Raw genomic sequence first — 14,634 nt, 5'->3', positions numbered from 1 at the left:
AACCTTTAGGGAGAAAAATCCTCAATAATTCAGATATTGGTACTACATTAGGTGAACTGAGTTGGTTTTGGGTAACTGAATATGTGGCAGATAGGTCATCCAACAAATTGAATTTCAATCTACCTCTTAAGCTAAATTTTGAAAGATGTTTCCTAATCATCCCTCTCAAAGACCTTAACAATTTATGATCTATATTTTCAAAACATAGAGTATTAGTGATCCTTTTAATCTGAAATGTAATTGATGGATATGTCATTTTCTTCTCCCCTCCCTCTCTTCCTCCCTCCCTTCCTTCCCTTTTTTTCCTCCCACTCATTCATTGAATAAATATTTACTAAGCACCTAATCTTTGTCAGTCAGTATACTTAGGGGCTGAAGATTAAGCACTTAAGAAGATAGGACATTAGGTAAGTGATAGAGGAAAGCAACAATTTTCAAAGTCTGTGAGTGGAAATGAACATGGTATTTCCAGGAAATGCCACAGGAGGGGATCTAAGAGACAGAAAGAGAGGGGATGAAAATATATACAAGTGCACAATCATGAAAGTCCTTATTAAAGGTTTTGGGTTTTATTCTAAGTGCAGTGGGAGCCTTTGGTGGGGGAGGGGGATGTTCCATGAATATATTCTCTCTTTTTTTTTTTTGGAAGACCATTTTGACTGCCCACATAGCAAAACGTCATTAGGACACGAGGACCAGCAAGGAGGCTATCACCATGGCTTTGTTAAAATATACTGTTGATCTGAACCAGGGTGGTAGCAAAAGGGGTGGAGAGAACCAGGGAATCTTATATGCTATTAGGAGGTAGCACCTACCAGAGCTTGGTAACAAATCAGAGGAGAACAGGAATTAAGGGAAATGTTGGACTGAAAAACAATGTTTTGAGATTTGTTTAGAACTACTAGTGAGGGGTGCTTTTCATAGAGACAGAAAACACTGGCATTGGGGGAAAACACTGGCATTAATTTGCCTTCCTGCACATATAGGTGAAATTGAACATTATTTTTTATATATTTATAACTTAGAACACAATATGCACTCAAGAGATATTTGTTAAACATTCATTACTGAATATCAGGTTATCCTTTGCTCATTTTTCAATTATGTAGACCTTAAAATATGAGTCCTAGAGTGAAAAAAGCCTAGATTCGATTCCCAGATTCACCTTCATCACATTACTCTGAGGTATAAATTCCTCATTTAAAAAAAGGAGAAGATGGTGGATAATAATACCATTCACTTACCAGAAGCTGTTTAGAGGATTAAAAGATATATAAATATTTGAAATGCTTTGTATATTGTAACTGCTGTATAAAGTTGCTTATTACTATGCCTAATAAGAAATAAATTACCAGTAATAATAATTTACTGGTTCTGCCTAAATATTATGGATATGAACTGCCTGCCTGTAAATGTTGTGCAACTTTTTCATTTGTCATTCATAATTCACCTTGATTTATTGTATCTTTTGTATTTTAAATCTTAGGTAAAGTCTATCTTTTTCTTCATATTTCTTGTTTTTTGTCATGCTAAGAACAGGTTTTCCATTCCTTCCATTATGCACATATTCTCTTTCATTTTCTTCTTTTTTTAAAGAGAAAAAAATCTCTTTTATAGAGATAGTGTGTGCACACACAAGTATGTGCAGGACTGGGGGGAGGGACAAGGGGGAGAGAATCCTTAAGCAGAGCCCCCTGCCGAGCACAGAGCCCTACAGAGTAAGGGTTTGATCTCATGATCCATGAGATCATGATCTGACCCAAAATCGAAAGTCAGATGCTTAACCAACTGAGCCACCCAGGGGACACCTCTTGCATTTTCTTCTGATGTTTTATTATAACACTTACATTATAAACATATGTAGAGTTTATTTTTGTATGTTTTTCATATGCTTCCCACCATAAATGATTAACTAGCTAATCTCCCCAATTAATGGATAATTCATTCTACCTACTATTTTAAATGCCACTTTGTAATATATTAAATTCTCATAGATAACAAAATCCTCTTTTAAGTAACTGAAGAAAACTATACAGAAATATTCACTACTACATTGTTTATAATAATGAAAACCTGTCGCTTCCTTAATATTTATCAGTAAGGAGACTGGTCAAATTAATTATGCTTTCCCCATATATTAGAACATCAGGGCAGCCCGGGTGGCCCAGTGGTTTAGCGCCGCCTTCAGCCTAGGGTGTGATCCTGCAGACCCGGGATTGAGTCCCGTGTCAGGCTCCCTGCATGAAGCCTGCTTCTCCCTTTGCCTCTCTTTCTCTCTCTCATAAATAAATAAATAAAAGTCTTTAAAAATAAAAAAAGAACAACAACAACAACAAAAAAGAACATCACACAACCATTCAATAAATAAGGTAGACTACGTGTACTACTTACATGAGAAGTCCACACTGTATTGTTAAGCATAAAATAAAAAAAAATATGCTCAAAATAAGTATTCACAGTAATGTCTCATTTTTATAAAAAATAATTATAAATAAGTACGTAAACATTTACATATGCATCTGAAAAGGTTTGGGAGCACAGTCACCAAATTTAAGCTAGGTAGATTTATTTATAGGACATAAGATGAGTTAAATAGATGTTTCATTTTTCACAATTTATGCTTTTGTGTTTTTCGAATAATTTTACAGACTGCATGTAGTAATTCTATAATCAGGAAATAAATAAAGGAAAAAATAAGCTTTACCTGCAATGGCTTCATAGAGACCAGCTTTGTACCCTAAGTACTCATACTCTTCAAATCTCTGAGGCCCCTCACACAGGGCTCTGCATTCCATATCTTCATTGAAATATTCTCTTAAAGCTTGCTCAAAGTACTTGATAGCCAGCTCAAAGTCATCAGCCTCATAATATTTAACTCCTGCACTGTAACTCTCCTGCAAAGAAGAGGAAGAAAAAAAAAGTGTGTGTGTGTGTGTGTGTGTGTGTGTGTGTGTGTGTGTAGATAGATAGAAATCCATCTATCTATCTATCTATCTATCTATCTATCTATCTATCTACATATCTATCCTTTTTCCCCAAAGAGCACCTCTGGAGCACTTGAATAGCAGTATTTAGGCAGACTCAGGATCATTTGGGGAGTGGGGCACTGGGCTCCTGTGCTGTGGAAGAAAAATGAAGGGTTTTACTGGGAGATAAAGACTAACTTCCCTGGCTTCACGGAATTATAAATAAGAATGGAGTTATCAAGCAAGCTGAATGCTGTGGCATCAGTCAATTTCATATTCTTCTTGAGCACAGACATGTAGAACAATATTTTCTAACCTCATCTGAATGTAGGTATGGCCATGCAACAAAGCCCAGCCAGGTAGACTGATGTGGGTGGCCATGACACATTCATTTTCCAGACCTGCCTGACCCAATTTAATAATGATGATGATGATGATGGTGATGATAAAAGGCTTATATTGAAAATCTTCTCGTATCTTGTTCTTCAATCATCTTGGAAGTCACGTGTCAGGAATGGTGACCTCTCCGATTGAAAAAAAAAGCCCTTCCGACTTATTGTGATTTCAAGTAAGCTTTCATTTAAAGTCAGTAATATGTAGCTTTAAAATATCAGAATTTGTAAAGTAGAAGGGCAGTGGAAAAGCAATGGACTGGTTGCTGGGAAACCACAGTGTGACCTGAGCAATTCATATTGGCTTCAACTCCCATATGTAAAGTTTGAAGGGGCACTGAGGTTCAGAGAGGGTGACAGATCTTTATATCATGTTCTACTTTTTACCATATCATATAGCTTTTCTAAGGGCATTTTAACCTTCTTTCATCTTTTTTTTTAACTCTAATAATTACAATATATCATCTGAGAACTCTGGCAGTATAAAACTATTACTGTATTAGAAATCAAGAATCAACCTGATATACCCCTTCCAGGCATCTGTTTTGAGTCCAGTGAAACTTAGGAATACCTATCTCCTTCTGCTTAGGGCAAGGATCCTCAGTGCTCACCAGATGTGGTTTGGCTTCTCGATCTACCAATTGGTGCACTTCGACGCCGGCCATTGTTCTGTAATTCTCGATGTTCTGCTGCATTTCCATATGCTCGGGGTTGGCCATGAAAAATGTATGGGCTGCTTCCACTGCCTTTTCCAGCTGGTTAAGCTACGGAGAAAAAAAAGAGGCCCAAATGAAGGCAAACATTTCTAACCTGGCTCAGTACTAGTCCAAGGGCTAACAGCTAAAGTGGCAGGGACAGCTTCCAGGTTACATTCACTATACTCAATCTCTGTACTACAAAGTGGAAGGTTAATAAATAGAGATCCTAAAATGATACATGGATATTCAGGCTTTAGTGAAAATAGCTAAATGTGCTCTATTCCAAATTTATTCTTTTCCCACTCTTTTCTGAACCATCTGCATTTCTGGGAAGCTGAATCTTTCTGCTTCTGTTTGTTTCATGATTGATCAAAATAAAAAGCTGCCAATGCTGTGCCACCTCTAATTCATATTTTTAACATTTTTATCTTTTATTTTCTCTTTTCTTTTTGTTCCTTTTGTCTTTAATCCTGACAAAGGGAGTATAAACAAACCTATGACTTTCCAAAGGATGAGAATGAGTATACCTCCCACTCCACCAAATTTATCAGGCTTTAGAATGTGAATAATACAAAAACCAAAAGAATACAAAATAACATTCCAATGCATAACAAATGCTGAATGCAGTACATAAAATGCTTTATCACACTCCTTTGATTGAAATATTTGATTCCAGACCTACAATTTAGATTCTAATTAATACAAAAGGAAGAATTTCTAATAATCACTACATAGGCACTACAAAGACTTCTCCTATGCCACACAGATTCTCCATGTAATGCAATTTTACCAAAAAGAATTAAATTTACTCAATTTAAGACATTTTGCTCTGTGCTTTAGACATAGAGAACATTTATAGACAGATCCGTTTGCCCATATCAGAAAAATGAATATTCACAGTAATAACTTTTTCATGGTAAAATCCAAATACTTTTTTTAATCCAAATACGTTTGATCTATTTTAGAATATGAAGACATGAAAACTCATTGTTATTAAAAAGTAAACGTAAAATCATGGAACAGCATAAAAGATTCAACTTAGTCTTGCCTGAGTCTTACCACTCAGGTATTAGTAAGAAATATAAGTACTGAATTCCCAAGTCCCCAGCTACTGCCATTTTGTAATAATGGCAAATAATCTTAGCCCTCACCAAAGAAAATATAAATTGCCCTATCTTAAGATCTGAGATCCTTACTTTGTCTAATCATAGTAAAGCCTTCCCTTTTCCTGTTGAATTTGCATGCTCTTAGCTACTGGCCTTCTTTCCATTAAATCTTGCCTTATTAGTTTCCCTGCCACTTTTACCTTTGTCCTCAATTCTGTGCTCCCAGAATAATATTGGCTGTCAAAATCACTAATTTTGGATGTGGTTTCTTTTTTAATTTACAATTTCTCAACTTCTCACTCACTAAATATGAATTGTATGGACATCTACACAGTGATGAGTATACAGATATAGAGGAAAAACAGTAGGTTCTAAGTTCAGTGTCTGTCTACACTTATTGATCAAGTAAACCTGGAAGAAGTTATCAAAAAGAATGTAATCTTGCCATTTGCAATGATGTGGAGGGAACTAGAGACTATTACACTAAGTGAAATAAGTCATTCAGAGAAAGAAAAATACCATATGATTTTACTCATATGCGGAATTTAAGAAACAAAACAGATGAACATTGGGAAAGTGAAGGAAAATATACAATAAGATGAAAACTGATAGGGTAGCAAACCATAAAAGACACTGAACTCCAGGAAAAAAACTGAGGGCTGCTGGAGGGGAGGTGGGTGGGCAGATGGGGTAATTGGGTGATGGGCAGTAAGGAGGGCACTTGATATAATGAACACTGGGTGTTATATGCAACTGATGAATCACTAAATTCTACTTCTGCAACTAATTATTTTTTTAAAAGATTTTATTTATTTATTCATGAGAGACACAGAGAGAGGCAGAGACAGAGGGAGAAGCAGGCTCCATGCAGGGAGCCCAACGTGGGACTCAATCCCGGGTCTCCAGGATCACGCCCTGGGCTGAAGGTGGCGCTAAACTGCTGAGCCACCCAGGCTGCCCCAATTCTGCAACTAATTAAAAAAAAAAAGAAAAGGAAAAGAAAAAGAAAAAAATGATCACAGTATAATCTATAACTCCTGTGGACACATAATTTATGAGGATATAATAAAGTCTTTGCGGTTGGTAGAGACAGTCTACAGCTAAGAGTAAAACTATAAATTATGAACAAAACAGATTAGCACTGACATACTCTGGTTCTATAGCACAATCCATTAAAAATTGATAGAACATACATAAATACTTCTGTTTTTCACTTTTTCACCTTCATCTTTTCTTCAGGCTGTTCTACTGATCTAGAGAGCCTCTATCTCTTGGTCTTTTCTTGTTGAAATCTAACGTATCCCATAAAGTTAAGCCTAATTCCTGACTCTCTAAGAGATCCTTTTTCAACACTATCGCTACAGTCAAGTACAGCAATATCATCTTCTCCCTATTTCTCTATGAGCACCTATCATACTCTGTTGTACACTGCACCTCCCTGAGTATATTCATTTCTTCTAGTAGAGCTCTCTGAGACTAGAGGCCATAAGACTTCTTTTTGTTTGTCTTCACTGCCTTGACATACAGATTGAGGTCTATGATATAGCTTAGGAGAAAAATAGAACTAACAAGTAAATCTCTTACGCAAATCAAAAAGTGTATTACATGTGAGTATGCTTCTTAAGCTCTACTGGACTAAAAGGATGTCAGTTTAATAACATCTCTGAAGTCATCATTCATACTGAGAGCTTCCAATACTGATTATTAGCAAAGTATATGATTCAATAGCTCTTGAAAATTGTCAGTCACTGTTGACAAGTTGGTTCCTTTACTGAGATCTTACCACACCTGCTGTTGGATTTTTTTTTTGCACATTTGATGTTTTCCCCATTTATAATCCAGTACTGAGCATATCATCTTCCCCAATATAAATATTAAGAAGATTCCATGACTTAAAATTAAACCATAAAATTTTTTCATGAACTGGCCATGGCTTTTAAATCATTGTGAACCAGTTCAGGAAACTCAAACTGGCTGCCAAAGTCTATAAAACAAGCCATTATTTTAACTAGAATCTTGATATCTCTGTATTCTATTTTAGAAATTAGATATATACATGTGAAGTGGTAGGAAAACTCCAGGTGAACATGCGTATGCTGCATATAATGCCATATTATGCGATGGAGATTATTATAAGGCTTTGTAAGTACTAGTTTCAGCTAAGGAAGGATCGACCCACTACTTCACTGAAACAAACAAAAAGCCAACTGCCCTGAAAGGCTCCACACTGGACTTCCTTTAAGACCAAAGCAAATTCAATTTAAATTAAAAAAAAAAAAAGGAAAAAAAAAAAAGACCAAACTAAAATAAACCACAAGAGAGGGTAAATCTATACATCAAAAAAATAAATTGCAAAATAAAGAGCAACTGAGGAAAGGGAAAGGATTTGACAACAAGATGGTATCAAATTTAGAAAGGAGCCAACCGCTCCCCCTGAGATATGAGAAATACCGGCCAGAAATGCCTTCAAGATGCATTGGGTCATTTCATCTCAGGCTGTGAAGAACTAAGGCGAACATTTTCTCCTGCCAGCCTAGAAGCAGGACTGTACGTGGCAGTCATACTGCATGGAAAAAAAGAAATGAATGCTGATTAAATCAACACCCTGCTGACATTCTAAGTTACTCTGTCCACTGGTGAGTGAATGAAATTCTTTTGATGCACTAATGGTTTTCCATAGCGAGTAATAAAGAAGCATTTCAAAAGGACACGTTGACTATTTAGAAACCCTCAGTAGCTATCCATGGACCACAAAAGAGATTCCAAAAACTATGTATGGTGACATTCAAAACCTCCAGGATTTGGCCTCAACTCACTTTCTAGCCAAACATCTTCATCTCTGCCATTATGCAAACTTTTCCCAGAAAAGTTCTAGAAGAACTGCTCTTTTTCAAAAGATTTTATTTATTTGACTGAGAGAAAGAGAAAGAGAATGGGGGGGTGGAGAGTGGAGGGTGAGGGACAAGCTGACTCCATGCTGAGCACGGAGCCAGATGCAGGGCTCACTCCCATGACCCTGAGATCATGACCTGAGCCAAAATCAAAAGTCAGACATTTAACTCAATGAGCCACCCACACGTCCCTAGAAGAACTTCTAGATGTTTTATAATTTACCACCTTCCTATTTAAGAAAATACACAAAGGCCCAGTGTTCCAGTCATACCCAAATTCATTTCATTCATTCATTTATTCAGCAGGTATTTATTGTGCACTGAATTAGTGCCAGACACTGTCATAGCTGATGAGAATAACTACATGTCCAAAGCCAACAAAGACCTTACTTTCTAGGTACTTATAGCCCCGTTGAAGGGGACAAGTCTAAAGTAAATAAATCATTAATGAAATTAGTTTCAGATTGTGCTGAATGCTATGGAGAAATAAATGAACAAACGACACCGTAAGAGCTGGCTGGGGTGGGAATGGAAGCAGGACTCTATTAGATAAATTAGTCAAAGAAGGTCCCTCAGCAATGATATTTTTCAGCTGAGACCTAAATGTTAAGAAGCCAGTCATGAGCAGAATGGGAGGAAGAACATTCCAGGCAAAAGAAAGTGAAGTGAAAGGGCCCTTTCCTGGCAAAAGAAAGTCAAGTGGAAAAAGTCTTGACATGTTTTTAATGCGGAGCAGAGACTAAAGAGAGATATTTGAAGAGCTGGAGAAAGACAGATCACTCATAGGCTAAGATAGAGTTTATTCTAAGTGCAAGGGGGAACTTTTAAAGAATTTTAAACAATATCTGATACACATTTAAAAATGACAGTTCTGGGGCGCCTGGGTGGCTCAGCTGGTTAAGCATCCACCTTTTGATTTCAGCTCAGGTCGTGGTCTTGGGGTTGTGAGACTGGACAATATGGGGCTCCACACTAGCCTGTAGCCTGCTTGGGATTCTGTCCCTCTCTCTCACTCAGTCCTGCCCCCTGCTCACACATACTCTCTCTCTTTCTCTCTCTAAAATGAAATAAAATAAATTTAAATAAAACAAATTTTTTAAAAATAAATAAAATGACAATTCAGACTGCTATGGAGAGCAGATGTTTGGTAGCAGGCAAGAGAACATGGCAGTAACTCAGGTGAGAGAGAATGCTTTTACTTTCAAAATAAAAACCATTTCAAAAAAAAAAATGGGTCAGTAAACCTGCCTTTCCCCCCTCTCTCTTCCATTCCTTTCTCTTCCTTTCCATCTTGCCTATTCTTGCTTCTTTCTCAATTCAGACACACAGTACAAAAGAAAACAGTTCTACAATTTCCAAACATAGTTTACAGCAAATATACAAGTTCCCTGTCTTCTGAATTAAAGAAATACAAAGCTCAAATATTCTGAATATGAAATTTAGGACAGCTTGTCAGACATATGCAAGAAAGGAAATTCTAAAGCACACTTAAAAATATAAAGAATACTGCACTTCTGAGAGAGAATAGTTAGGATCACTTTCTAGCTTCTTAAGCCTTTTTATACAATCAGAGTAAAAACGTCAAGCCCAAAATAAGTGATTTCCATTCTCTTCTACTCAAACATCCACATTTTCAATAAAGAAGGGAATTCTTTCTCTGCTTTCATCCCCCCAACATAGGGAATTCATCCAATATCATGCATTACATTTTGATGAAGTGCTGTATTTTTTGCCTTAGCTTTTTACTTAAATTTCATAATATAACAACTTTAAATTTTTAACCCCATATAAGGTTTCTTACCACAGAATAAGCAAGCAAGTGGATACAGAAGACATCCTGTTTCTAGGCCACAGCAGAATTTTTAAGTTTTAGTTAGCATTAACATACTAGCTGCAGGGAAAGGAAGGCACTAGATTATAACATGTGCATCAAACTAAAAACTGAAAAATTCATGGGCTATCAACCATAAATATTCTTTTATGGAGCAGTAAGGATTTTTGTCTTTTGGTGTTTTTTTGTTTATTTATTTAATAATGGTGACACTAGACATTTTTGTAGCATCTGCTCTTTTCTCCAAATTTACCTCAAATGTTTGCCAACTAGTTATTTTTTCTTTACAAAACCAAATAAATAAATAACTTTTAAAAATTGAACAACATATTGGGACGCCTGGGTGGCTCAGTGGTTGAGTGTGTCTGCCTTGAGCTCAGGGCGTGACCCCAGGGTCCTGGGATGGAGTCTGGCATCGAGCTCCCTACAAGCAGCCTGTTTCTCCCTCTGCCTATGTCTCTGCCTCTCTCTTTGTGTCTCTCTAAATAAATAAAATAAAAATCTTTAAAAAAATTGAATAACATATTAACAGAATATCTTTTTTTAAAAAAAAAAGTATTTATTTATTCAGAGAGACACAGAGAGAGAGAGAGGCAGAGACACAGGCAGAGGGAGAAGCAGGCTGGGACTTGACCCTGGGACCCCAGGATCATGCCCTGGGCCGAAAGCAGGTGCTAAACTGCTGAGCCACCTAGGGATCACAACAGAATATCCTTAAAACAAAGATCTATTAAGTTTCAAAACAGGGATCCCTGGGTGGCGCAGCGGTTTGGCGCCTGCCTTTGGCCCAGGGCGCGATCCTGGAGACCCGGGATCGAATCCCACATCAGGCTCCCGGTGCATGGAGCCTGCTTCTCCCTCCGCCTGTGTCTCTGCCTCTCTCTCTCTCTCTGTGACTATCATAAATAAATAAAAAATTAAAAAAAAAATTAAGTTTCAAAACAATATTTGAAAGCAGTTTTTAAACTACTGGATTAAGCTAATCCTATGAATTACAGTAAAGACCAGGCTGTTTACTGAGAATTTGGTTTTATTTTAGAAAATTCATACATATTTCCAAATAATGTAGTCAAATTTTGAGAGCCAAAAATAGCTATATGAAAAACAACTTCACATTCTTATTTCACAATTTCTGTGATGTTACTATCCTTTAATGTTATTGACAAAACTAATAAAAAGATTCATACGTGGAATTATTTTTATAATTCAGTTATAGGAATTAAGTGCTTGTTTCTCTTGACAAATTTATAAAGTTAATTTTACCAGACACTGAGGACTGCAAAATATAGTGCATTGCTGTTTTTGTCTTGGCTACCATGAAGCTCAGAGCTAAATTTTATTCTCATAGACAGTAACTAAATTACGCTGGGTTTCTAGTATAGCAAGCTGAAGCTGGCATACTTCCCTTTTTTCTTTGACTTTGTTTTTATTCCATTTCAAAATTCTAAGATATAAATAATTACTTTAGGTAATTCAAAAGATAAACCCCTAGGATGGCCTGGCAGCTCAGTGGTTGAGTGTCTGCCTTTGGCTCAGGGCATGATCCCAGGGTCCTGGGATCAAGTCCCACATCGGGCTCCCAACAGGGAGCCTCCTTCTCCCTCTGCCTGTGTCCCTGCCTCTCTCTCTCTTTGTGTCTCTCTTGAATAAATAAAGGAAATATTTAAGAAAAAAAAGATAAACCCCTGTAAGTAAGGGACATTTCTAGTAATTAAATTTTTTCCTACATCCTGATATAGAGAATTTAGAAATTTCTAGCTTTACAGAATGCATATTAATTCACAAGTTAGGTGTCCATGCTATGTAGAAAATGAACTTATCTTTGAATTTATGGAATATTAGTCTAAAATGTAGTCATGGATATAATGAAATATTTATAACTTTCAAAATGCTATTTTTTAAGGATTAGATGGGAAATGATATATCTAAAGCGTAATATTTTCTCTGTGGAGTAAGTTGGAAAGAAAGAATGTGTATTTTAAAAGCATTTTATTTATTTATTTATTTAGTTAGTTAGTTAGTTAGTTAGTTAGTTAGTTGTTAGTTATTTTTGCCAAACTCCTTACACTCTTTCCTTCATTTACTTATAGTCCTGGACTTGATTAACAATCTCCTGCTCTTTCTAAACACTGCTAAGTTTCAAGTTGATGTTTACAACTTAACATTCAACACTAATGGTGAGTAGCCACTGACAAATTAGGTTAAGCTCATGAGCTCAGTGCAACAATAGATCCTATCAGCTAAGATGGCTAGAAGGTTCTCTTATCTAAATGAAAACCATCTTTCAGGATAAGGAAAACATTAAAGTGAAGAAGCAGAACTTTTAAACATACCATGTCAGATTAGAGACTGTTTAAAACAACAACTCCTTGAAGTTTCTGAAAAAAGAAGAAAACCTCAAAATATTAGCCAAAAAAATACGTGTGCGCTTAATTGGACAAAATCCCTTGAGCCATCTGTGGACTGTATTGTCTAACTTCCTAACAAGAGGACAGCCAAGACTTGGATGCTCACTGGCAAGGAGAGAGAACTGTCTTAGTGATGGAATGTGGGCAAGTCGTCTCTGCCACGGAGCCAAAGAAACTAGCGTGTGTGGCTTATTGGTATGTTACTGTTGTTTTTGGTTCTAAACATTAGGACAGGGGAAGGTTGAATAACTGGGCAGGCATCTTAACCTCTGCAGTATTGTCCAGAAGTCTCCCTTGAGGTGTCAGAGGATGACTAATGGTTACCGAAAAGAAGGTTTGGGCCAAGATCGTCTGACATTTGCTTCCTGCTACTGTTTTTGGAAACACAGCTGTAATCCTCCTCAGAAATTTCTTTGAAAGGCAGATGTCACTCATTTCACATTCCAGTTTTGCCAGCAAACTTTGACTACTGTAGTAGCCATCCCTTTAACCGGTTAAGAATCTTAGTTGTATCTGATTATAAGAAATAAACAGAAATCCAATATCCCCCTTGGTGAGCCCAGAACTGGTTTCCTCTCCTTTGTGACTTCCACATTGATGAGCATGGTCTTATTCGTGAAGTTATTATTCAGAATTTACCATTCAGAATGTATATCGTTGTATAGTTTGCAATGCGCTTCACAATAGTACTAATAATAAAAGTGAAAGTAATAAAAAATGATCACGTATTGAGGGACTACTCATTTCCTTTTGAAATTCTTCAAAGAACTAGAAGATGAATCCCCTACCTCACCTCGGGCCCAGGGCAGAGGTACTTGATCATTATTTACAAGGGCACATTATGATCAAACAATGAGCAGTGGCACCATGCAGAAGCAAGTGTTGGATAGCCTGAGTGGCCTTTAATGAACTTCCCAGTATGAAAACAAATTTGTTGTCCTAACAGTTCACTCATGCTTTGCTTCTGCCTGGTTTTCATCATGATAAATGGGGATGAATGTTGTCTTTCCCTAGTGACCCATTAAAAAAGTTCTAGCTGGCCATCACTTCCCTGGAGCCAACAGCCAGCCCCTTAATTGCTCACTACCAGAGTCCTATCTTTGCGGTCAGCAGCAGCCAGAGCACATTCCCCCTTCCCGAACTGTACAAAGTTGCAATCATTTGACGTAATTTGTCAAATATGATTGCAAAATGGCAATTAACTATGGATTTGGGCTTTCCGCTTCTGAGATATCCTTTAAAAATCAACAGTGAAAAAAAAAAATCAACAGTGAAATAGCTTAAGATAGACTTGGCACTGATTTTTCTGCTCTTGAGAATATGGGAAAAAAGAAATAAAGAATTTCCAAGCCTTTTTGAGTGCCTGCAACATTGTTTTGTGAAATAACAAAGCGATGGGCATTAAATACTTGTCATGGGCAAAAAAGGGATGGGAGCCCCCAGGGTTGAGAATCAAAGTGCAGGTTTACTTCCTGTTTCTCTCCTAAGTGCCCCTGTTTCCTGAGTGGTTTTGGGGGGAGGCACACAGGGAAAAGAAGTAATAAATATGGCCTTGCCTTGTTAAAAGTGCTAGGATAACACTGGACATAGCCTGACAAAACTGATGATTTGGGGAGAGCTTCGGAGTTTAGTGACCCTGTAGAAAAAAATGCCATCATTCTAATTTCCAACGTCTCCTTTCTACTTTGTGTTTTTGAAACAAATTTAACATTCCACCCAAACCACTCCACTGTGAGAAATATAAGAAAAGCAAACAAGCAAATCAAAAGCTTTTCCACTTGTACCTTTTTGGTATAAATATGCCACATTCCTCTTTGAAATACAAACTCTCTCTAGCCCCAAGAAGGGTGGGGAGATTTACTTCAAAATGTATTTCAAAACATTTACTTGATCTCAAATAAAGGAATGTACCATGGCTGCAAGCCAGAGGGAGTTTCACTCCAAAGACCCCTCTTGGAGGGGACTTCAAGGAGAGACTACAGTCCCTTCAGGTTTTCAACCTATCAAGCTGACTAATGGGTGTTCCTAACCTGACAGGCCACATGCTCTTATTAAAGGGGTGGTTTTGATGATGGAGTTCTTTCAGTGTTCCATAAGCTCCTCTGGCATCACACCTGCACTTTTTAAAGCATTCAGCCACAGCAATAACCTTCAGGCCGTATTGTAAATTAAATATCCCTGCCATATACGCAAGTTAAATATAAACACAAGCATTTTCTCTGTACCTCAGCCAACAGACGGTACTGGAAAGAAGTTCCAGTCCATCTGAATGTCTGAGGAGGTTAAAGCTTAGAGAAAATTCACTTATTTACAGAACTTATCAGGGAGCATCAATTCTTGGG

At 37.1% G+C, this 14,634-nt stretch overlaps 1 protein-coding gene across 1 annotated transcript in view; it reads right to left on the bottom strand.

Annotated features, from left to right (window-relative positions):
• Positions 1-14,634, bottom strand: part of P3H2 (prolyl 3-hydroxylase 2) — a 148,877-nt gene that overhangs the window by 29,074 nt on the left and 105,169 nt on the right. Inside the window, exons 2-3 of the mRNA XM_041731613.1 lie at positions 3,970-4,122; positions 2,705-2,894 (exon numbers count right to left, since the gene is read on the bottom strand). Coding sequence (XP_041587547.1) covers positions 2,705-2,894; positions 3,970-4,122 — 343 coding nt within the window. The remainder of the gene's footprint in view (positions 1-2,704; positions 2,895-3,969; positions 4,123-14,634) is intronic.

The sequence above is a fragment of the Vulpes lagopus genome, chromosome 17, assembly GCF_018345385.1.
Source record: "Vulpes lagopus strain Blue_001 chromosome 17, ASM1834538v1, whole genome shotgun sequence".
Taxonomy (NCBI): Eukaryota; Metazoa; Chordata; class Mammalia; order Carnivora; family Canidae; genus Vulpes; species Vulpes lagopus.
The sequence above is the reverse complement of the archived record's forward strand: the minus strand, read 5'-3'. Positions and strand labels throughout refer to the sequence as shown.